This window comes from Thunnus maccoyii, chromosome 10, assembly GCF_910596095.1.
Source record: "Thunnus maccoyii chromosome 10, fThuMac1.1, whole genome shotgun sequence".
Lineage (NCBI taxonomy): Eukaryota > Metazoa > Chordata > Actinopteri > Scombriformes > Scombridae > Thunnus > Thunnus maccoyii.
Window position 1 is genome coordinate 2400051 of NC_056542.1, and position 26046 is coordinate 2426096.

Below are 26046 nucleotides of genomic sequence, written 5' to 3' on the forward strand. Positions count from 1 at the left end.
GTGTTGTTCACGTTGTCCACTCTCAGAGGAAGGAGAAAAAGAAGTGAAATCCTGTTACTATAGTTTGTTTACGTAGCCTCCGGAGCCGGAGGAAGCTTCCTGAAGCTGACCAATCAGAACAGAGTGGGCTCATCAGGAGGCGGGCCTTAAAGAGACAGGAGCTAAAACGGCCTGTTTCAGACAGAGGCTGAACTGAGGGGCTGCGTAAAGGACCAGTAGAAGATAAATAAGTTTTGAACTGGAAATCATGCAAAAATATTCCAGTAGAGCCCCAGAATATAAATATAGAGCTGGAAATGTGCAGAAAAAGTCCTCTTTAAGAGTAATGATTCTTCCACCCAGTAACATGAATTGTAAAGATTGTAGACTGTTAATTGGTCATTAAGCTTCATTTTTATACTCAGCAATTTCCAGTATAAAACATTTATTTGTGTAATTTACAACATTTACTCTTGTGACTTGTGTACCTTTAATCTATAGTAGAGTAGAAATTTAAGAGCTTTTTTAGAAAACACTTTTAACTTTTAAACTTCTTGTATTTCTCTCTGTGGCCCAAGGTGTGAATGTAACTGTTTTATCTGAGCTCTGATAAATAATACAGAAGTGTGTGAAAACCAAACAAACATGGATGCCTCATGGCGGCCAAACGTGCCTGTAGCTCACACACACTCAGGTGGTTTTCATAATTCATCACGTCTCTGAGCCCTTTTTAGATCTCTATATCACACCTCCTCCTTTCACATCAGCCGCTCGTCTTCCTCGGCAACAGGTGTGCTTTATTATGACATGCCATCAGGAGAGATCAGCGGGAGTCACAACTCCATCATTATCAGCTTTCTGCTCCTGAGGCAGCAGTTCCATGTCTGGCTTCATTTATCATAAATCAAGCTAATTAAGATCATGTTGAAGCTGCTTCCCAAAACCTTTCAGAGACCACATAGGAGGCTTATTTACTGAACCTGTTGTGTAAATAAAATAAATGCTCTTTTATGTGACTGCTCTGATACAAGCAGGTGAGCATTAACTGCAATAAAGAGCTCTCTGACTGAGCTCGGCTGTGATTTGGGATTTCTCCCTGAGCCAGGAAGGAGTTGCTCGATGGATCTGAAACAGATGGATAGTAGATGTGAACGGAAAACTACAGTATGTGGATTTAAGCAAAGACTGTGAAGGTGTCTCTGTGGTGCAGAGCTGGTTTTCATCCATTAGTTTTACTGGTAATGTTTTATTTTACAGATCCCTTAATTTTATACTTATTTCCTGGAAATTTGCAGGTATTTAATGATTCATTTTTAGGAAATTTTACAGAGCGAGTGGTCCAATAAGGTACAAATTATAAGAAAAATAGAAAGTGGGTTAAGTTTTTTTAGTTGGTAGGAATCCACTCAGTGTATTTGAGTTCATACGCAGTTGTTAATTTGCAAAAAAGCTCAATAAATTAGATTCTTAACAAGACAAAAAAGTGTGTGTAGTTTTATGTGTCAAAAGATATATTAGCATATTAGGTTGTTTCATAAAAAATGTTTAATGAGTTTATCAACGATTTAGGTAACACTACAACCTACTAATTAATAGGACAGTAATTCTTGGGACATTTCTTTGAAAGGGTTATGTACTTTGGTAATATACAAAGAATTACCTTCACTCATTATAGAGTTTTAAAAAAGAATCTAATATGCTAATATGTAGTTTGACGGACAAAACTATAGTTATAGAGTATTTTCTGTCTGTGAACAACATAATGAGTTGGTACAATAGTTGTTTTTTTTCCTGTTTTTCTTATAATTTGTACCTCATTGCACCACCCTTTCTGTAAAGTATCCTAGAAATAAACCATTTAATACCTGCAAATTACACAGAAAATTTCACACAGGAAATTAATATAAAATTAAAGGACCTGTAAAATAAAGCTTCACCATTTTTCTCAGCTGCTTGTCAGTTTTCTCATTTTATCTCATTTATCTTATAATATGGGCTGAGAACAAACTATTGTTTATCATAAGTAAAGTGAAATATCTTATATTCCTGGAACACAGACACATTCCTCTATCCTACTGTTGAAAACCAGACAAAAAACTAAATTATTACTATTTTAAATCAGCCTGGGGGTGATGGTGGGGGGGGGGCTGTTTGTGTGAGGGAGCCCATAACGTCAGACTTTGAAACCCCTCATTGTAGAGTGAGTACAGTTGTGAATCTCGGTCATTTAATACGTAAACCATCTGCTGGACTGCTGGGAGTGTTTTCTCTTCCTATCTGTCCGTTTTCTTTAAATTCCCACTTCAACTGGCCGTTTCCAGGATCGCTGCCAGTTTTCAGTCACACTGAAAAACACATTTGAAACCCATTTCAGTCGCTCCCCAAGAGGGGCTCGCACTTCAAAACTGATGCTGTCATTTTGGCTGAAATGAAAGAATAATTGCTCTTTGCAGAAATGGACACCTGGAGAGAGAGAGATGGCAGCAGGGACCGAAGAAGCTGTCATTTACAGTAGTTTATGTCTCCTGCTGGCTGCCGTAGATTAGCCCTTTCTTCTCATAACCACACACACACGCACACACACACACAGACTCACTGAAGCTCTGGAGGTTTGTAGTTTTATGTGTATTCATGCTGTTGCTGTGTGATGAACCTGTTTACCTGCTCTGCAGCTGAGTGTGACCTGACAATATGTGATGAAAGAGCAGAGACGTTATAATGAGATTTGTCATCCTTTCCTAATCTTTGATTTATAAGCCGTCGGCAGGTGAGACCAATGATGAGGCAATTCTGGTTACTAAGCAACAGGTTTTGGTTTTCAGGACCAAAACAGGCTCCTAAAAACAGACCTGCCCTGTGCTGTTTGTGCTACAACAGCTTCTCCAGATGTTGTGAAAGAAATAATAAAGTCTTACAGATCTGGTTTCTGTCTGAAATATCAGGTCTATTAATTAATTAATTCATGAATTAAGCTGAGCCTAGTTAGGTAGTAATTTAAAGGTCTCCAGTGATGTTTTTGACCACTAGTGGCACCGTAGAGCCAGTTTTGATGAACGTCTCCTCATATTTTTTATATCTTATCAGGACAAACATGCACAGGACATGCATACAATGAACAGCAGTGACTTTAACCACATTTCTGCAGTTCATACATTGCGTTATGTGTTTCAACTGTTGTCATTGTCAGAAAGGTTCTAAATGCACCAATAAAAGAGACAGAGAGCTAAACCATTCAGATTTCAAAACATTCAAGGGGAGTTTGATTCCCAGTAATCAAACCACAGGTTCTCAGCATCAATGATGTCATAAAAATATAGATAGTGCAACATGAAAAAGTTGATATTTAATAATATTACATGAGAGGGTGTGCTTTACCGTCGCATTACTGTTACATCACAACATTTACCAACAAAATAAAAGATATGAACAAAAGTTATTCATATTGTGAGGCAGTTCGCTCTAAAAATAAAAAAACTTTTTGCTTGTGTTCCCTCCATTTCCATGGAAATACATGGGGTATGACTAATACCTGGAAAACAATCACTCATGTCAGTAAAATCCTATGTAATGAAACCTAGTTTACTACTCCAGCAAGTAGACCGACCCTTAGTAATGACCTAGCAACAGAGACGATTTCTAGTCCCTGCTGACTTAGCTAGCCAACTTCAACTACTGCTTTCTGGAGATCGCGGCATTTCCCAAACTGAATTAATACCTCACATATAAACAAAAAAACACTTTGTTAGCTCAATCTTGTTGTAACTAAGATATCCGCTGAAAAATTTTTTTTTTCCATGGACAGATTTAGCTACTTTGTCCGCAAACTTCACAGACATTTTTAAGCTAGTAACGCCGTGGCATCAGCACAGCTGATGGAGAATGACGGAGTGGAAGCTGAGATATAGTCTCAACTGAAGGGAAAATGGCTACGTTTTGCTGTGTATGGGGGTTCCAGGTAACGATGAAGAGTGAAGAAGGGTTCGGGTTTTGTGTGTGTGTGTGAGTGTGTAAGTCGTCCCACAGTCTCAGAGTTCAGTCCACTCGGCAAAGGATCTGTTTTGTTTTCCCTACAACCCCTAATCAGTTCAGTTCAGAGACAAAGACAACTCAAAACTCAATTCAAATCAACCACCAGTCGTCTACCTGTTGTCAGCGCAACGTCACAGTCTGTAGTTCTAATGAATGGCGGAGTGATATTTTTAGTGATGAGGCTTTTTTCATTTGAGCACGGCTAGGTGTGCTGTCATGCTGATTTGAGCACGTTCTAAATGTCTAGTTGGCCAATCAGATTGCTTGGTCTGAACTACGTGTTGTATAATAATGGATTTTGTCATTCTCCTTCTCCGGTGTGATATCACCATGGATTCAGCAAGTTGAGCTGTGAGCTATAAATTCAGACCTGTTTTTCTATCCGATATTTATTTACATTTGCTCAAATCGATTCCATTAAAAGTCTGCTGAATCAGCTGTTTGCAGTGTAACATGGACGCACAGACGACTGTCACTGAATGACTTTGATACTGAAGAAAACTTAAAAACTTGATGATTCTCAAGCAAGTTCTGGAGCTATAAGGATCATTGTTTAGGATTTCTAAGCAGATTTATGGAGGTTTATTCACAACGAACGTCAGAGATAATGATATGATATGATGAACTATGTGAATCATGTCTGCAACTCAAAGAAGGAGGACGAGTTTTGATGCAAGTTGCTCCTCATGTCTCTTCGTCGCACGTATCACAGTTTGAAAACTTCTGGATTAGATCTATTAGACAAGCTGCCATCACTGCGGTGGTACCTCACTCTAATGTATGTCAACGATTTCACTTTCTACGCGCTTTTGCCAAGAAATCTGTCTAGGAGATCCTGTAGAATCAGTTATATGTTGAAAATAGAGTCACTGTATGCCATTACAAAAGGTTATAACCTTAGTCAGGTTTGAACAGACGTCTCTTTTCTGTTCTGTGCTGTTATCAGCTGCTTTAACAACAAAGAGGAAGGGTTGCACTCAAAGGCAGAGTGAAAAACCAGTCTCTATAGAGAGGAGGGAGACGTGATATTCTTTAAATACGGGGGTAACAGCACATATTTTCGGACAGTCTCTAATGGAAGACATTCATTGTGTTGCATGTGGCAGTACAAACCCTTGGCTCTTTCCTCACCTTCACATAGCTGACTGATGACGATGTGGAGTGTGATTGTCTGTTTCGGAAAGCTGCTGAAAACACAACCCCCCCCCCCCCCACCTTAATACTAAACATTGGAAAGATGTGAAGGAAGGGGGTTTTCCAAAGCTAACAACCATATTGTATATTGGTTTATCATCCATTTAAAAGCCACCAGCGTCTGTTGCATGTAATCAATTTGAGTTCATAAATCTCCATTAAATCCTGGTTTTCATCACATTCTTAGCATCAAAAAACCAACCAGATACAGCTAAAGATTTAGCTTGATACTAGTGTTATATTTCCTGACTGCTATTCCACCTTTAAATATAATCAGTAAGCACAGGTTTTAGTTTCTATAAAAGCAGGAAGGCACCTGTTTATCTTTGTTTCTTTGCATCTGAGAGACAACCGTCATAACTTGCACGGCCATGAGGTTAACGTCAGGATAATGTAAACAAAGGTGGTTTTAAGCATTTGAACGAATCACTAATGTTGTCGTTTCTCTCCTGAGGAAAAACTGAACCTGCTGAACACAGCAGCACAATAGATGGGTGGCAATATTCCCAAATCCATCAAACACGGTGAGAAGTGTCTGTCCATTAGTTAATGGAGCGGAAGCGACAGAGAGAGGAAGCTGTAATCTGATCTCCATCTCAGCTCCTATTCATGGTTTTTACAGTCAGCCTGCCTCCTTCCTCCCATGCCCTGTTTGTCATGGATATTATCATCTGATGAAATCTTATTACTCTCCACCTCTCTAACCGTCTCATTCACGCCTTTTCCTTCTCTTTCACACACACACACACACACACGCTCGTTCTCCCTCCTCATATATAATTTTCCAGAGGACTGTGGCCTTATCACCCTCTATTAAGTATTAATATGCATGAATGAGGATTAGTTCATGTGTGGAGGCAGCGTTCACAGGATCAGACAGAGAATAAGTAGACAGCCGAGAAATCATGACTTCCGTAAAAACATAAATGTGTTCATGTACATTTTTAATTCAAATGAGAAAAAAAGAAATACTCACTCACTTTTCCATCTGGCTGTAGAGCAGCTTAATGTTCTTCAGCTCAGAATAGTTGCAAAACCGAAGATTAACATTCATATCAATTAAATATAAATGTTAAGCTGTTGAACTTGTTAGCAAACAGTTGCTTATTTCCACATCCAGCAATTACGGAGCAACATTATCATTCATTTGGAGTTTCTGTCTACCTGGTGAATGTAAGTCCAATATTCACTCTCTTTTAGCTTCTGTTTTCACTCTCTACCAACTCCTGAGGGAAAGATCTGGCTTTTCAGCTGCTAAATGTTCCACTATGTCAACCCTGTCCCCTAGAAGTTACATTCATATATAACTAAACTGTTTTCTCAATTACGTCAAACCTAATCGTTGCCAGGATTTTGTTCACAGGTGACGTTTTTTTCAAATGAATGAAGCTACATTCATATATATCGCTGTGAAGTCAAGGGGGAGGAGATCGGGGTGGACGAACAAGATGCAGGATGAGGGTTTGTATCCTGAGTACCCTGTGTGTGTTCAGGTTTAAGCAACAAAAGCACTTTTGTTAAGGTTAGTGGCTAAATAGAAGAATAGCAATATAACATTATTAAAGGTTCTACATGTAAGAATTATGAAGCAATTTACAATTAGTAATTGCTTTGTTGGTTAGGTATATCAGCCTTTGGACTGATTTCTGAGGCCTAACGACACGACAACACAACAAAAACGGTGCTACACCCTGCAGATAGCAGCTCTCCAGCTAATGAAACAGCTAGCTGCCTCCATCAACCACTACACATTTCACAATAAAAAACCCAAGTCGCCCACTCCTGAGCACATTATTTCCTAAACAAAGGAGCAGAAAACAAGCTCCAGAGCGACAGCAGAACAAAGCTTACCCCTTCTGTTTTTCCTGTTGCTGTCCAAAAGTCGTAATAAGCACAAATTTCACAATAAAAGCACAGCAGTGTGTTGCTCCCCGACCACAGCTCACTGAGACTGACTAGGAGGGAGAGATGCTTCGCTGACACACGGTGCAAAACACGTTAGAGATGGTTTATGTAATTATGAGAAGTGTAACTGAGGACAAAGACATCACACCGCGAGCACACGTGAGTGCGAGCGACAGGATGTTAACTGCAGCTCATTTAACAGCCACAGGTGTCACTAATGAGAAAGAATTTCTGATTCTTACAAATAGAACCTTTAAATAATCTGTTTCTACTGTATAACAGTGGGTTGTTTATTTAAGGTTTTTATTTAATTTTAGCTGCCTTCACCTTATAGCTCTCCCATGATGTTCCCATGCTGTTTACTTCTCCACATGTTTCCTGCATACCTGAAGCCACCAGCGTTTTCTGATTGATGGTATTCCATTCCTGATGAACTGTAATTAGATGGTCCATTATCACGCCTCTGTGGTTGGTTGATTCAACACAGCCTGAAGCCAATTTTCATCATGGCTGCTTACATTCCCGCAGCTGCTCCGACTGTTCTGTGTCCCTCGCTGGGATCCGTCTGTATGAGCTGTACCCCGCAGCAACACATCCTCATAGGTCGCGTTGGAGCGTTTTATTAATATGCCACCTCTATCGGCAGTGATTGTAAGAAATAATTATGTTTTATGGCGTGACAGCGCCGAGGTTAAGGTCTGGTTAGGTTTAGGCATAAAAACCACTTGGTTAGGATTTGGGAAAGATCAGAGTTTTGGTTAAAATGATCACTTGAAACGTGGTGTGGGTTATAGATGTATCCGGTGGTTTCTAGCGTTGTGATATAAGGAAGAGGCTCAGGACCAGGGTGTCTGTGGAGGCGACCATTTATTCTGGCAACTGACAGAAGTAAATGAAAAGAAAATATCCTCCAGTCAGTTGTGACGCTAACTCAGGTTCCTACACAAATTAAATAACAGAATTGTGTTACCGTACTGTACAATAAGTCCAAACTGATGAACAAACTTCAAAAAAAAGGAAGTGCACAAACGTCGCTAACCTCTCCCATGAAGTATGACAACAAAAGGGGGTACGTACAGTGAACTGAGCCTTAAATGTTCCACCTGTTGACCCTGGAGGATTAGCACGTCAGGATTTAACTATGTACAAATTTTGTGTAATTATAATACATATGCTGCACAGTTGACCCTGTTACATAGATACTTCTTTAAAGTTATGCAACCTCCGTCATCATGGCAACAGTAAACACCGCGACAATTGAAGTTATGGTTTTTAAAAAAACTTAACTTCAACAGGGAACAGTGGTCTCCTGCAGCTAAGTTCACTTTGTGCCATCTGTCTATCTATACATCCACCCAACCTGCCTCCTCGTAGTATGAACATTTGTCACTTTATATTGACGTCATCTGAACAGCCACTAGATGGCGTAAACGTAACTAAAAGTCGTTTTTGGTGGCTGAATTTTCAACCTGTGCTGTTGTTTTTCTAGTTCACTGCTGGACTCACAGACCGGCTCAGGAAAGACAGAAAGTACTCCAAGCTCAAATCAGTGTGTTGTTCAGTCTGTAGTGTAAAGTTTGAGAGCGCAGGGACAGACACGTTTTTAGAGCCAACAGAACTGTGAGTGTGATACGTGTGCTCTCTAACTTCAAAGTTTGTGTCTCACTTACAAACTGAAACTAAAGAGATTAATTCTTTGGAAACCAGTGCAGCTTCATCCTGATTGGTATTCTAAGAGACATCAAGCTTCTTCTCTGTGCTACATCAGCTTTTTCTTTCAGTGTAAAAGATCTGATCTGTCAGTGTGTAATGTGTTGGTTGTGGCTCGTAGTGATGAACCTACAGAGAATTATCAGAGACTCTGCAGCTCCTCTCGGCTTTACGGAGCTTTATAGTGAGTTTCAGCTCATTGTTTATCTGTCCGGCTGCAACTTTACTGTTCTGGTTCACTCTCAGCGTCTCATAGCGGCGTTTTCAGAGAAAAAAAGCTCTAAAAAGCTGCTGTACACTACCTGCTCAGCACCAAACTGCAAACAGACACAGTTAGCTGTAGACTAGCTGGTGAACATAGTGGAGCATTTAGCAGCTAAAGAGCCAGATATTTCCCTCAAGAGTTGGTAGAGAGTAAAAACAGAGCTAAAAGAGAGTGAATATTGGACTTACTTTCACCAGGTGGACAGAAACACGACTCCACATGAATGATAATGTTGCTCCGTAACTGCTGGACGTGGAAATAAAGCAACTGTTTGTTAACAAGTTCAACATATCAACTTAAAAATTGATTATAGCTGCTTTAGGTTTAAACATGTAGGAATATCTGCCACAGGTGCAAATAATATCATGATGTCAGAGTTGAAACACCCTGGTTTGTTCCTGTTTCTGTGTTTGTGTGTGTGTGTGTTTGTGTGTGTTTGTGTGTGTGTGTGTGTTTGTGTGTGTGTGTGTGTGTGTGTGTGTGTTTGTGTGTGTGTGTGTGTGTGTGTGTACGTGCGGTCCAGATATATTTATGACTGTAATAAGCTCTCAGCGCTCTGACATTTCAGCGGCAGGAGCACACCCCCCGTCCAATCAGCACGTCTCTAAATGTCATCCACCGACATAAAGACACCGGACCACCACTCACTCTGCATGGACGCCGCTCCGCCTCATTATCTGACACTATGACCCCGCCCCCTCATGACGTCATCACCGTGCATATCAACACTGTTATCAGAATAACACCAGCTGCTGCTTTTTCAGCCGGTACACAGTCAATATTACATTCATTAACACGTTTTCTTTGTCGTCACTGGTCTTAGTGGCGATGCTGCTTTTTATCAGAACTTTGCTTTTTCTTCTTTCCTCTCCCATTAATCATCTCACCACCCCTCAGATTTATCTGCTGACCCTTTGGAGGGGCCCGACCCCTAGGTTGGGAACCACTGGACTAAACTAGCTAACTGTATATAAAGTAGTGTAAACTAGCTCCACCTCCAGCAGCTACAACAGTAACATGCTGCTCTAACACTGATGCTTCACTATTAATAATCTAATGATGTCATATATAATAATATATCAGTCAGAGGGACCAAACCACTACTTTTACTGCAATACTTTAACTACATCAAGCTCATAATACTTATGTACTTTTACTGCAATACTTTAACTACATCAAGCTCATAATACTTATGTACTTTTACTGCAATACTTTAACTACATCAAGCTCATAATACTTATGTACTTTTACTGCAATACTTTAACTACATCAAGCTCATAATACTTATGTACTTTGGATTTTTCACGTGGGAATTTTACTTGTAAGTTTTTGTACTTTTTACGTTGCTGTATTGAAACTTTTACTTCAGTAAAGGATCTGAATATTTCTTCCACCAACAATATAAAAGGTTCTCAGATTTGTATGAAACATTAAAAACTGACATCATGATACTGAATATATTTTACGAGGCAACAACACAACAGCTGAATTGCTTGAATCTGTGCTTGTTAACTTTTTTTAAGTCTCTGCATGTAGAAAGATGAAGAATATAAATTACTTTAGTGCAAAATTCCTTACATAGGTCATGTGATGCAGCTGAAAGCTCAGGAAAAGTTCCAGTAAGTGGATCTTTTGCCATTTTCTTTTGCCAAATTCTTAAATACAAATTTACAAAAATGTAAACAGTGTTTCAGAGTTTGGAAGTGTGGATGTTTATGTTTCAGGGAGCGTCTAACAAAAAGACCAGTTGCATTATGGGAAATGTTGGATTCATGTCAGGATATCTCGTTCTCTGCTGCCTAAACTTTATGTTTTTGATTCTTTTTATGGCAACCAAAAAATTTTTTAAGATGTCTTTTATTCCAAAAGCAGATCAGCATTTTAATTTAAAGCTTTTTATGTATTTTTACGTGTGAACTGTAGTGTACTTTTTTTTAAAATCTCATTTGTTCTCACATATTTTATGTGTCTCATGTTCTTGAGCTGCTTTTATGATTTGGTGAGCTAAAAGTAATTTCCCACTCAAGAGGACAATAAAGTTATATTGTATTTTATTACTCTCTGAACTTCATGAGAGTACATTACTACTGTAAATCAGTATTATCAGGAGTTTCTGCTTTAAAGTACTGCAGGCTGTGAAGAGAGAGAGAGACGGAGGTGTTGGACTGCATCTCTCTGATTTATAGGTGGGAAAAAGGAAAATAGCCATTAGAGGTTAATTACAGCCAATTAGCAGTTAGAGAATGTGTGTGTGTGTGTGTGTGTGTGTGTGTGTGTGTGTGTGTGTGTGTGTGTGTGTGTGTGTGTGTGTGTGTGTGTGTGTGTGTCGGGGGATGGGTAGCTATCTATTAAGATCCAGACTTGTCTCCATAGAAACAGGGCAATTAGCGATGGAGCAGGAGAGAGCAGACTGTGATTAGTCGGAGGGTTTATACATGAACATAAGAAGAAAACAACAGAAACAAACAAACACTTTTCATAATGTAATAAAAAAAAAACACACATTTAATAATCCATAATGTAGGAAAATATTCAGCAGTAACATCAGAAATACTTGATTTGTGGAGCTTTTTTATTTCTTTCTTCTTCATTCAAACTTTTATTTAAAGCTAAAATATGTAATTATTCCACATTAAAATGTGTAAAAACAACTAGACCTATGTTATATATGTTGTTGAGTTTTGTACTTACATTATCCCAAATGTTTCCAACAATGTTCAAACCCAGAGAAATCTGTAATTTAATCAAAGTAACGGACCGTTTCATTTGGTCGCCTGTCGATGGCGTCATACCTCCTCTACCAAAGAGTAAACACGCACAAGATGCATACAGCGGCGCTGTGTTTGTCCGCTACAATGGCGTCTACCAAAGAGTAACTTACACACATACAAGATAATACATTGGCGTTGTGGTTGTTCCACACAAACTGTTATAAATGGACTTTTATTCAGTTTTAAGCCACATTTTCATGATAAATTTAGGTGGTTTTTAACTATATCTTTTAGCCGGAAGAAGGATTTTAGTCATTGGACGTCTGGATCTTAAGTTATCAGAGAAATAAACTGGACAAATGTTAGCAGCAGCTCGGCTAACAGCCCCTCCAGGAAGTCCGGTGGTCACCAAACATCGTCGGAGAAATATTGATTTTTTACGTGAAACAGCTTTAATTAATATTTTTAACGATTTTAATCTGCATGTATGTTTGTTCTGGAGAGGAGGAGACCTCTGCAGGTAAAAACATCCTGAATGATGAACACTGGAGTAATCCTATCCCGGTGAAGCTGGTTATTTAACAACGAAGACAACAACTCCCATGATCCCTTGCTACTTCACACCGTCATCACACTCCGTCTTTTGTTATTATTTTGATTGAGACCCCTAGTGGCTGAAATTACATATTGTGTGTTTAAGCCTTGAAAAACATTGAGATTTCCCTCATTTGCAGTGATGTTGAGATACAGAGTTAAATAGACCAAAAGAGGAAACAATTAATAATAATAAACTTTATTCAGAGAAAAACAAGCAGCTACGTCGTCAGTGAACATTTCTCTCGTACATTCAGTATCAACATTTGTGCAACTTGCCAAATACACTAATTAACATTTTCTCATTATGTTGAGAGAAAACTTAATTCAGTCTGCGTTACATTTATAACAAAAAACTGATTTGCTGTTGCAGTTTTGTCGTCATTAAAGTCGTATTTGAACGTAATTTCTAGGAGACAGAGTAGCAGTAACACGAAATCTCAACTGCTCTTTGATTTGATGTGTTTAAGCAACATTTAAATCACATAAATGTATCAAATTATTGATTAATCAGTTAAAAAACTGGAAGAAATCATTTTGTTTGTGGCTGCTGTTGTTTTCAAATAAACCCTTTTTTCTCAGCTTCAGTGTTTCTGTATAATTACTGTTTTTCAGCAGTATTTGCTGCTGCTCTCGTTAATAAACATTCTCTTTCAAGCAGCATCTGCATATAAACCTCATCTGACATGACAGATGTCCTGCATATTTATCTCGTCATGCATGAATTCACTGTGAACCTTAATTTGCTCCCTGAGACGACGGAGGAATCAGTGACAAATCTCTGCTGACAGAGAAACAACAAGAAAAAACAACAGATACAGATTAATAAATTGATACTAAACAGTCAGTATTGATCTTTACTTTACTTTATTATAACTCTTTGTTCCTCAGGTGTAACAGGTCTGGTCCACCTGGACGAGAACGGAGACAGAGAGACAGACTTCGCCTTGTGGGACATCGACACCAACACCAGCGCCTTCCAGGTGCACACACACACACACACACACACACACACACACACACACACACACACACACACACACAGGTAAGCTCTACTGTGACCTTCACCCACCTCGATATGAGGGTTTTTCTTCAGCACTTAATTTATTTTCCTCTTCCTCCCTCACTCCTCTCTCCATCTCTCTCTCTCTCTCTTCATCCTCCTTCACACTCTGATAGTTTCTGTCTCGGTGTGAAAGTTCATTCTGTCCTCCGTCGCCTCTTTAATCCTGTAAATCTTCTGGGAAATCACGTAAGATTTATCCAAACTGATGAGAGTCAGAGCACAGAGAAGTGATATTACTGTTGGTGTAAAATTATTCTTTAAGTCATCTTTATCTGACCTGCGACCTGCTTTTCATCTCTCTAATTCTCATGAATCTGGTGGAGGAGGAGGGTTATATAGATGGTAATATGGTATTTAAATCTGTTGCTGAATAAAGTTCAAAGTTAATTTGACACATAAACAGTCATATAGAACAGGCTGTTTGCTGCTCTGGTGGCTGTTTGCTGCAGCAGAAGAAGTGATGTATTCTGTATTTCTGGGTTTGTTGTAACGAAACAGAAGAAGAACTTTTTAAAACTTTATTTTCAGTGAAAACAAAAACTTGGAAAAGATAGAGAATTAAAGTAGAGAAATAATTACTTAACATAAATGTAGAGAAAAAGAGTAAACAACAAGAGTTGAGGAAACAAATTATAATTATTAAAGACAGATAAAGTTTTTAAAGCTTCTTTGTTAAAAGAGGATTAAATACTTTTAATACAAAGTTCAAGCTGCTTTAAGAAAACAAATAATGATTTTGTTCCAGAGAATCTGCATATATGTGTGATATCTGGCAAAAAATATCAACAGATCTATAAGAAAAATGTGTAAGTTTGGAAAAAAAGATCCAAATCGATGCAGCAGAGATATCGTCTTTTTTTATTCCACACATTCCTCTTCTTGTTAACACTTGGCGCCTACATTACCCACAATGCAACTTGACTCAATTAACTCAACAGTACAGATTGTGGTGTGTTATGCTAGTAGCGGCTAATGTAGCCTGGAGGTCTGCTAACCTCACTTCTTTCTAACTCCAAACCCTCAGATTGATTTACTTTTTAAACTTGTAGTCTAAGACCTCAGCCGACGCTGACTCAAGTGACATCACTTGAGGCATTCTTTGTCAGATTTCACACATCTTCCTCCGGAGACTGTCCTGTAAATTGGACTTCCTGTTACCACCAGTAACCTCACATGTCAACAAATCAACCAGGACTGAAATCTGAAATATTATAACTTAAATTTCTTACTAAGATTTAATATTTAATTGTTTTATTCCAGATAGTTTTGGTGTACAACAGTTCGGAGGAGCAGCTGACCGCCATCCCCGGAACAACGCTGCAGTGGCCGGGTGGCGTTTGTCCTCCTGACATTCCTGTCTGCGGCTTCAAGAACGACAACCCCATCTGCCTGGCAAGTCAGTGCATCAACCAATCAGCTTTACTTTAAGGATGCGTGATTCTGGGCTGTCTGAGATCAAAGTTGAGAGAAACGTGGTGAAATCTTTGGTTTTCAATCCAAAGACAGTGTCCTAGATCTCACTGTGAGATCTGCTACGACCCACATCCACAAACCAACCAATCATAAAACACTGAAATGACACAGAATACACTGAGCAGCCAGACGTGTCTCTGCTCTCATTTACTTTTCTCTATTTATATTGTAGCTCTACGACTCATCACACATCTCACAATCTGACAGCTTCACACTGATATCAAGATGTTATTACAGGCGTCTTGCACAGTTTGATGTGTAATAAACTTACTCACAATCGTTTATGTTGCACTGAAGCTGCTTTTGTCACGCACGCATTACTGGGGACGGAGCAGGTTGGACACAGTGTTGAAATTAGTCATTTAGTTTTACTTCAGTAGTGTTTTGTTGACTCTGACGTTCCTTCCGTCTCCCCGGAAACTGTACATAAACATTAGGGGTGCACGATTCAGGAAATCTCACCATTCGATTCACAATCGATTTGCGATTCAAAATCAGTTCTCAATTCAATACATCCATAGATTTGATTCTAGATTGATGTTTTGAGTGACTCTTTCCATCTGACTGCAGCAGACACTTTTATAGGTCAACAGGAAACCAAACCGCTCTGAGACAAAGGGTCAAATTAACACTTAATACAAAAATAAAAATGATTGCAAAGATAAACTGCTAATAATAAAACCTCAAATTACTTAAATTCCTCCTTCAGTTCACAAAACCAAACAAACAACAGCTGCGTGCTACATTTAGCTGCAAAGTGCAAACAATATAATTGATCACTATTAGCGAGTGATTATTATAGGCTAACTAGCTAACACTCTAGGCGAGCTAGAGAGTGAATGAGGAGAGGGAGCTCTGCTAACGTTAGTGAGGAAGCTGATGAATCAGATCGATAAAACGTTATTTTCTGACTGTTTCACAGCGGTTACAAATAAATAAGCCCACAATGGCACAAACCTGCGGAGGTGCGCTGCAACACCTGATAACGGCATTAAGCTCCTTCTTCCCTTCGAGATAAGAAAATCCAACATATGTCCAAATGATCGCCGTCATATCCGATGGACCAGGTTGTATTAGTTTTCTGTCAGGTACTCCATTGCTCGTGTTCTCTCCATGACGCACACTTCACTTCCTTCTTGCCTCCGGATTTGGGTCCGGGGCGGCGTCATTGCGCCATCTATGGGATTTAGCAGCTAATTCATGTCAGGAAAAAATAGAAAACAGCGTCGAGGCAAGACTGAAAAATGTGAATCGATTCTGAATCGGCAGAATCGCGATTCTTATGTGCACATCTAATAAACATTAATATTCATCCACAGTTGAAATTCAGTTATTAAACAGCCATTAAATAGTGTCTTTCTCCTTCTGTCAGAAACGATCACCATCCACCAGATGGTCTCCATTGTGGTCTTCTTCATCTTCACCATGACCCTCACCATCACCATCTTCGTCTACAGGTGAGAGCTCAAATAAAAAACTATTTAGACAATCCAGTGAGAGTTTTGGGTAAAACTTTACTATAAGTCCCCATATTTACCCTTTACATGCCGTTTATAAACAGTTAATAACTGGTTTATAACTGGTTTATAACTGGTTTATAACACTGTAGAGCTGCAATGATTAGTTGATTGACAGAAAGTTAATCAGCAACTATTTTGATAATTGAATAATTAACATTTTATAGTCATTTTACAAGCAAAAATGCCAAAACTTCTCCGGTTCCAACTTCTCAGATTTGAAGATTTGCAGCTTTTATGTTTCATACATGAAAATAAACCAAATATATTTGTGTTTTTGACTGTTGGTCAAATTTTACATACATGTCCTTAAGCTGTGGGAAACTCAGACTAATCAATTAATAATCATTAGTTGCAGCTCTATTTGTAAGCAAATATAAGTGTTAATTAACATATTTGTCAACAAATATAACTCCTGTTGTGGACACACAGAGGTGTTTGCTGCTGTATAAACAGATAATGAACATTATAGTAAAACACAGCTGTAATAAAATAAAATATTATAATTACTGACAAATACAAAACATTTATAAAGACTTAAAATATATCTGCTTATAACTATATTATAGTGTGTTATAACATGTATCAAATGTTAACATACTGCTTATAAATGTTATACAGCAGCATGTTGTTGCCACAGTGACAGAAATATTTGCTCAGTTTCTTATTATAAACTTCAAGAAGCTTCTTTTGTTTAAACACAAAACTTTTCATGTTATAAGATATTTTTTACATTATTCTGAGATATTTTCTCATTATTATTATTATTAGATACTAAATTATTCCGTTTTTTAAAAAAAGAAACATTTCTTGTAATAACGACACATCACTTTATCTTATTATGACAAAATTAATATATCTTATCACAAACACTTGTCTCATTATAACTGATATGTTGCTATAACAAGAAACTTCCACATGTTGTTAAAACAAGAAAAAGTGACTGGTTTATATGTTTGATTACATTTTATTTCACACAAGTATCATCTGATCTTTTTAAGCTCAACCTGTCAAACAAACTCGACACGTTTCTCACCGACTTATAGAAGCAGTGTTTGCTTCACTTTATATGATAAATGTGGTTGTTTGTGCAGCAGAGACGCTGCTGGTGTGTAACTGGTTTCTGTCTCCTGCAGGAGGATGAAACTGGAGAAGGAGCTGGTGGCTCAGCTCTGGAGGGTTTCCTGGGAAGACATCCACATGAGTAACCTGGACAAGGTGCTGCGGAGCGGCAGCAGGATCACACTGTCACTGGTCAGCACACACACACACACACACACACACACACACACACACACACACACACACACACACACACACACACACACACACACACACACACACACACTTCCTGTCTGTTATTGTCCTTGTTTCCTTATGTAATCATGTAATCGTGTCTTTTGTTCGCTGTGAAATGAAACACTTTGTCAGCAGCCACACACTCACTCTGATCCTGTGTCTGTCTCCAGAGAGGCTCTAACTATGGCTCCCTGATGACCGGAGACGGAAACCTGCAAGTTTTTGCAAAGACTGGATACTACAAGGTCAGTTTGCCTGTTAGTTTGTGGTGATGATGAGTCAGACAGAAAGTAGAGGACTACAGCTGTAATTATAGACAATTTCTCTCCTCTGTTTCCAGTGATGGAAAGTAACAGATTACATTTACTCAAGTTCTCTACTTGCACTTGAGTATTTCGTTTTAATGCTTCTTTATACTTCTACTGCGCTACAGGGGAAATATTGAAGAGCTGCAACTAACAATAATTTAAATAAAATGTCAGAAAAGAGTGAAAAATGTCCGTTATAATGTCTTAAAGCGAGAAGGTGACGTCTGCAAATGTCTTTGTTGTGTTTCTTTTTTCTGATCAACAGAACGATATCCAACTGCTATATATATATATATATATATATATATATATATATATATATATATATATATATATATATATCAGTTTACTATCATATATGACACATAAATCTTCAAATCCTCTCATTTTAGAAGCTTCAACCACCACATTTTTGGCATTTTTCCTTAAAAAAATGACTAAAACAATTGTTCAATTAAAAAAATAGTTGCAGATTAATTTTCTTTCATTGTTGCAGCTCTAAAATATTGTACTTTTTACTTAAGATTTTACATAAAAAATATGACAAGCCTATAAAATACAATGCATTGATAAAGATTAAACCAGTTGTTCCCAATGTTTTTGGCTGGTGACCCATCACAAAAAAGTTGTGTCTTAGAAGTAGTTCAGTCAATTTCAAGTCAGCTTTTATTTGCATAGTTTAATATCACAAATCTGCACAATCTGCAGAGCAACACAACTTCTTCTATTGTTAGACTCTCGATACAGATGAAGACAAACTCCCCAAAAAACCCCTTTAATGGAAAAAAATGGAAGAAACCACAGAAAATAGGACGGACAGACAGGAAATAGATGTTGTGTGTACAGAATAGACCAAGATTAAGATCAAACTCACAGTATGGAAACAACAAGATGACAGAATTATTGATAATAGTTATGATTATTAATATCACCAAAGAGTGATTTCTTGTTAACAACACAAAGCAAAAAAAATGAAAACAGATTTGTGTATCAGAACTTTGTTTTTTCTTCTTTCCTCTCCCATTAATCATCTCATGACCCCTCAGATTTATCTGCTGACCCTTTGGAGGGGCCCCGACCCCTAGGTTGGGAACCACTGGACTAAACTAGTGTCATACATCCGTCACAGCAGAGCGAGTACTTTTACTGCTGATACTTTATAATACTTCTGTACTTTTACTTAAGTAGGAGTTTAAATGCAGGACTTTTTTTTAACTTATTTTTATTGTCGTCATGAAGAAAATTAAACAAAAGCATGTGATAATACACACAAGTTCAACCTTTTATGAAAATGTAAACATGAAGATGAGACAGAGAAGATCCTGGATCAGGATTTTGGGTTGAAGCTGAGACCAGGATCAGGATTTAGTTTTCTTGTGTTGTGTTCTTCCAGGGAAACATCGTTGCCATCAAATACTCCAACACCAAACGCATCGAGCTGAACAGGAAGGTCCTGTTTGAACTCAAACACGTGAGTGAGAAACTTTTTGTTTCAAGCAAAAACAAGCTTCAATTCTTCAAAAAAAAAATGAAGAGCAATCACATGACAGGAGGAACGATCAGATCAGAGTCACATGATCTGATTATAAAAAGGACCATGATAGAAAGAGAAGAAATTGTTGTATAAAAGATGATTCCTCCACTTGATACAGCTGTGAAAAACTAGCAAAACAAAATGAAATACAACAGTAGAAACATTAACGTGGTCTAGTAGCTGAAATATTCAATCATTTGGAGATCAGAAATGATTCTTGTGTATATTTTTTCATGCAGACCAATGCAGAAATGTCAGAGCTCCTAAATGCCAAACTGGCAATTAAAAACCTTTCTGTGGGATCATTTAACCTCCAATCAGTGATTCAGAACAAACTGTTTGCTCCCAGAGTTTTATTTGAAAAACAGTCCAGGTGAATAATGTTGGTCTGCTTGTCCATGAAACATTTTAGTCCAAAGTTAAGTTAATTTATGCTGCCTGGAGGATAAATCATGATGTCTTTGACGGCCTTCCTGACCTTTCATCTTGTGCCTTCGTCAGGACAAAACTCCAGATTTAACAGGCAGATTTCCATGAAATTTACTGAACACATTCTTTGCTCCTCAGAGGATGAAACCCTCAGATTTTAATGACATTTTAGCTCCATTACTGCAAAGACTGTAAAAGTAGATAAATCATCAGGATGTTGTTTGCATATAGTCGTTATAATGAATACAGCAGCCTCTAGGGGACGCTAGCTAGCAGGACTTCAGACTTTTAATCTCACTAATCAAGTTTCCTTCTCAATTTTGTGCAAATTTTAACAGAATTTCCAGAAAATCAGCAAAAGAAAACGCAAATTACGCTGCATTTCAATCCACTCACACACCATTATACTGTTGCAGAATGTATTAATGTATTAATTTGTGGAACGTCTCCTCATTGCGCCACAAAGATCTGATGTTTTCATCTCTACAGTGACGTTTAAGTCACATGATTCATGAACGTCATCATTTATTCACTAAATCTGTTTACGTTTGCTTTTTATCCAAGCAACTTTGCAGTGAGAACTCTGTAGTGAGAGGGAAATTAAGCTCTCTGAAGCACTGAATCATTATGAAGCAATAGTCTTGGAAATGCTTCACTCTTTCAAAGTGTTTGATAGTCAAAATGTCGACATCTGTTGGGGATTTCTTGGTATCGCATTTTAGTTATATTTAAAACGGTTAATCACATAGCGATATGATACTTTCCCTTTGAAGAGGTCGATACTGTGTCGAGTCGTCTGCTTTGAACATGACGTCACTGCCGTTCAGGTTTATTTAGATTGAAAATGTGCATAAAATCAGATGGATGGAAACACGTTCACTGTAAAGTGAGTATTGGAAGGTTTTAAGTGTTAAAAATGTTCCTTTGTTTGTTTAGATGAGAGACGTTCAGAACGAACATCTGACCAGATTCATCGGCTCCTGCATCGACCCTCCGAACATCTGCGTCATCACAGAGTACTGTCCAAGAGGAAGTCTGCAGGTCTGTCTGTCTGTCTGTCTGTCTGTCTGTCTGTCTGTCTGCCTGTCTGCCTGTCTGTCTGTCTGTCTGTCTGTCTGTCTGTCTGTCCGTCTGTCCGTCTGTCCGTCTGTCTGTCCGTCTGCCCGTCTGTCTGTCTGTCCGTCTGTCTGTCCGTCTGTCTGTCTGTCTGTCTGTCCGTCTGTCTGTCCGTCTGCCCGTCTGTCTGTCTGTCCGTCTGCCCGTCTGTCCGTCTGTCCGTCTGTCCGTCTGTCTGTCGGCCTGTCTGTCTGTCTGCCTGTCTGTCTGTCTGTCTGCCTACCTGTCTTTCTGTCTGTCTGTCTGTCTTGTTTACAGTCTGTATTTTGTGTCTTTAGGACATCTTGGAGAACGACAGCATCACTCTGGACTGGATGTTCAAATATTCTCTCATCAATGACATCGTTAAGGTGCTTTTCTTACTTATATTTATATTTTGTATTTCATCAGTTCCTACATTCTTCTTCACTGTTTATTATAAGTGCAGATATTTAATGTGTCTCCAGTGGTGTCCTGGAATATCACATCATACATGTTTAGTTCTGATCTTCTTCTCTCTGCAGGGAATGGTGTTCCTCCACAACAGCGTCATCTTCTCTCACGGTAAACTCAAGTCGTCAAACTGTGTCGTCGACAACCGCTTCGTCCTGAAGATCACAGACTACGGTTTGTGCAGCTTTCGATCTGTGAACGACTCAGGCAAAGACGCTCACTCCTACTACGCCCGTGAGTCGCATGTTCAACCTTTTATCCATTTTATTATAATAGCAGTCTATCATTTGTAAATTTCAGGGCTCACATTCTCATCATCTAGAACCAGGTATCATTTTCTATGTAACCCTTTTTTATTTAACAAAAGCTAGTTTTTCATTTTGCCTAAACATAAGCAACCAAACAAGACCTCTGCCTGGTGAAATACAGTCTAATATTGGCAAAATTTTTATATAAATCAGGAACCATCTGATCAACGAATAAGTAAATTCAGCACTAGAATATACTCCCCAGATACTGTAAAAGAACAGCAAGACTCCTAAAATTTCATGTCATCTTGCCAACCTGTTACTTGTCCTCCTCCACCCTGCAGAGAGGTTGTGGATGGCTCCGGAGCTGCTCAGGATGGACTCGCCTCCTCTTCAGGGAACTCAGAAAGGAGACGTCTACAGCTTCGGCATCATCCTCCAGGAGGTGGCGCTGCGCCGAGGAGCCTTCTACCTGGAGGGAGACCCGCTCAGTCCTAAAGGTAGAAGACAGAGTGCATACGGAGTGTCAGGAAACAAAATAATATATTTGATTTTTATTTACATTCCAGCTGAGCTTCTTCAGACAAGCAGCTGAGATGAGAATTTATTGCTATTTATTCTAAAATTATTCTTATTTTAACCTAAAAATCTAAGTCAGTAAGAAAAAAAGATTAAAAGCAACAAAATAAGACTGGATGTGGATAATTATCAGGACACGGATGCATGAAGAGATACTTCACAAGGTCAACAAAACATTTTGGGCTCTTTTGTTTCATTTCCAGTAATTTTCTTTCTTTGCACCACTTTGTTTCCAGTTATTTTGCATTGATACGTTTCTTTTCAATCCTTCCATGTCAGTGCTTGTTTTCTTCACGCTTTACTTTTGCAGCTGCTTTTTGACAGAAGGATTCAACTACATCCAGAGAGGAAGAGACAGAGATCATTAGAGAAACTAACTAATGAACTTTACCTACCTGAGATGCTTTTGCAGCATTGTTTTCAGATTATGAAACTTCTTCTTCATTTGTTTATTGAGGTCCAAACAGAAACGATTTAAACTCTGTCTGTCTGGAGTACAGTTTATTAACAGCAATCAACAAATCAATTAATTAAGACTCCTCATCTTACCAGCACGTTTCATTCTGAGGCTTTATGATAAAAAATAAAAATACTGTTTAGAAAAATGTGGTCTGAGCAGACAGAATCCAGAAAGACACATGTTTTGGGGTTTTTTATGCTGCTACTTTGGTAGCCACATACTGATAACACATTTGTTCCACTGTAAACATTCTCAAATGTGAAAAATTTGATAAAAAAGCTCAAAGGGCCAAACCGCAGTCACAAATCATCCTGGAAAGTTGACATGCCCAATTTTTCTGTTTTAGTTTGGCTGCGTTTTGGGCAAAAGGCCTTCAGTTGAGGTTAAAATCTGAGGTAAAGTCGGGTTTACAATGATGTTTTTTGGAATGAAAGTTTGGAGCTTGTACTACAGATTACCAGACTATGACTCTCTAATAAGTATCTCTAAGAACACAAGAAGAAAAAGCAGTTTACCTGCTGCAGTTCAGGGTTTTTGTCCAGAAAAACAAGCGGTCTGAAGAGGTTTTGAGTCAGAAAACAAGCAAGAAGTCAGATCGGGTCAAATCAGGAACGTGTTCCAGCAGCTTCGGGGCTTCATCAGGGCTTATTCTGCTGATGTAGCATCAAGCAGCCTTTGATTTTCTTGTCTTTCATGTTTAATTAAGGCAGAATTTTGTCCATGTGTCTGTCCTGATCACCTGATTGTAGCAGCAGCTCATTAACTCTTACATACTGTTCAAGAAAACACTCTCTCTGCTGAAAGCTTCATTGAGGATTAATCACCCATTTATAAGTGTCTGATGAGGTATTTATGAATGAAAAATAGATTTGTGGTTAAGAAGTTTTACTTCTTATGTGGTCAGAATATGAACAGTATGTAAAGGTTAATTGGAAACCGTTTTTTCTCGGCTAGATCCCCACATGCAGTCTACCTCTAGCATACACTGATCAGCCATAAGATTAAAACCACCTGCCTAATATTGCGTAGGTTCCTCTTGTGTCATCAAAACAGTTCTGACCCATTGATGCAGAACTCCACAACACTTCTGAAGGAGTCCTCTGGTCTCTGGCACCAAGACGTTAGCAGCAGATCCTTTAAGTCCTGTAAGTTGCGAGGTGGAGCCTCCATGGATCGGACTTGTTTTTCCAGCACATCCCACAGATGCTCGATTGGATTCAGATCTGGGGAATTTGGAGGCCAAAGCAACACCTTGAACTCTTTGTCATGTTCCTCAAACCATTCCTGAACACGTTTTGCAGTGTGGCAGGGAGCGTTATCCTGCTGAAAGAGGCCACTGCCGTCAGGGAATAGCGTTGCCATGAAGGGATGTACTTAGTGTAGGTAGGTGGTACATGTCAAAGATTTCCCAGCAGGACATTGCTCAGAGCGTCACAGTTCAGTTCTTCCCATAGTGCATCTTGGTTCCATCTCTTCGGTTAAACGATGCACATGCACCCGGCTGTACACATGAAAGAAAACGTGATTCATCAGACCAGGCCACCTTCTTCCATCACTCCAAGGTTCAGTTCTGACACTCATGTGCCCATGTAGGTGCTTTTGGTGGTGGACAGTGGTCAGCATGGGCACTCTGACCGGTCTGCAGCTACGCAGCTCATACGCAGCAAGCTGTGATGCACTGTGTGTTCTGACACCTGGTTATTATGGCCAGCATTAAGTTTTTCATCAACCTGTCATACAGTAGCTCTTCTGAGGGGTCGGACAAGATGGGCTAGCCTTCACTTCCTACGTGCATCAATGAGCCTTAGGCACCCATGACCCTGTCGCAGGTTCACTGGTTGTCCTTCCTTGGAACACTTTCACCTTAACTTTCACCACTGCATACCAGGAAGACCCCAAAAGACCTGCTGTTGTGGAGATGCTCTGACCCAGTTGTCTAGCCATCACAGTCTGGCTCTTGTCAAAGTCTCTCAGATCCTTACATTTGCCCATTTTTCCTGCTTCCAACACATCAATTTCAAGAACTGACTGTTCACTTGCTGCCTAATATATCCCACCCCTTGACAGGTGCCATTTTAATGAGATAATCAATGTTATTCACTTCGCTTGTCAGTGGTTTTAATGCTTTGGTTGATCGGTGTACTTTTTCACATGTAAATGAATAATGTTATATGTGTAATCGAGCTGATTGGGAACTGCAACTGTGTTTAGTCATCGATCGGGGAAGCAGGAAGCAGCCAGACAAGTTGGCGGTGGCGGATGGAGGGATTTGGAGCGATTTAGTCTGAGTCGTGACGAGGACTGAATGAGAGGAATTAGAGACGGAGCATGACATGACTGAAACCAGCGATTTACACCCTGATGGAGGAGGAGGAGAAGGAAAATAAGCGAGAAGAGAGAGTGACTGTGTGATGGAGAAGGTGAAAAAGAAACTGTGACCTGTTGCCAGCAGTGACGCTCCGCCAGCTGGACGAGGCTTCGATCACTCAGCAGTCTTTCTGTCCAACTACAGGCTTAAACCGCTAAAACAGCCACAGAGCTGTCAGCCTGCCGTCTGATGAGGCCTCATTTATTTAAAACCGGCTCATGCTCGAATTTCAATTGTAGTGTGGCGTCTACTGTTAATCACTGTTGTTGCTGAGAAAGTTTACAGTCAACGTGGAAAAAGTTTCTGTTTCCAAACCACAGAGGACAGAAGGAGGGGGAGCAGAGTTACAGATGAAGTGTGTTTCTAGGAATTTTGGCCTTCAAGTAAAACTCAGCATTAATATCAAGATTGAAAGTTCATCCTGTGACAACTGAGCCAACTCCATCTGCTTACTGCTGAGGAAGTTGATTGAAAGCTACACAGCAGCTACTGAATTGACTCTGTGGTGAGACTTTTTTATAGGTCAAGAAGCATTCATTTAATTTGGGGTCTTTGTCCGGCTGCATGACAAAATGTTTTCTTTATGGTTGTTTCTACAGAGAAACGTGATTTTCACAAGTTTAAAGATCCCCTGCAGACACGTTGTAAGACACAAATATATTCTGCAGGATTTAGAGTCCTGATTGCAGCAGGAAAAACTACAACTAATACACATGGTTCTGTTTCATTATGAAACTCGGCACATGTGCACGAGCCTCATTTCCATCTAATTTCCAGTCCCAGTTGACAGGCCCTCAATCCTCCATCTGCATATCTTTATGCTGCCGGCT

At 39.1% G+C, this 26046-nt stretch overlaps 1 protein-coding gene across 1 annotated transcript in view; it reads left to right on the forward strand.

Moving 5' to 3' along the window:
• Nucleotides 1-26046, forward strand: part of LOC121905116 (atrial natriuretic peptide receptor 1-like) — a 120510-nt gene that overhangs the window by 84620 nt on the left and 9844 nt on the right. Inside the window, exons 6-15 of the mRNA XM_042423115.1 lie at nucleotides 13279-13370; nucleotides 14714-14849; nucleotides 16299-16383; nucleotides 17580-17697; nucleotides 17913-17987; nucleotides 19444-19521; nucleotides 20950-21054; nucleotides 21408-21479; nucleotides 21633-21795; nucleotides 22154-22309. Coding sequence (XP_042279049.1) covers nucleotides 13279-13370; nucleotides 14714-14849; nucleotides 16299-16383; nucleotides 17580-17697; nucleotides 17913-17987; nucleotides 19444-19521; nucleotides 20950-21054; nucleotides 21408-21479; nucleotides 21633-21795; nucleotides 22154-22309 — 1080 coding nt within the window. The remainder of the gene's footprint in view (nucleotides 1-13278; nucleotides 13371-14713; nucleotides 14850-16298; nucleotides 16384-17579; nucleotides 17698-17912; nucleotides 17988-19443; nucleotides 19522-20949; nucleotides 21055-21407; nucleotides 21480-21632; nucleotides 21796-22153; nucleotides 22310-26046) is intronic.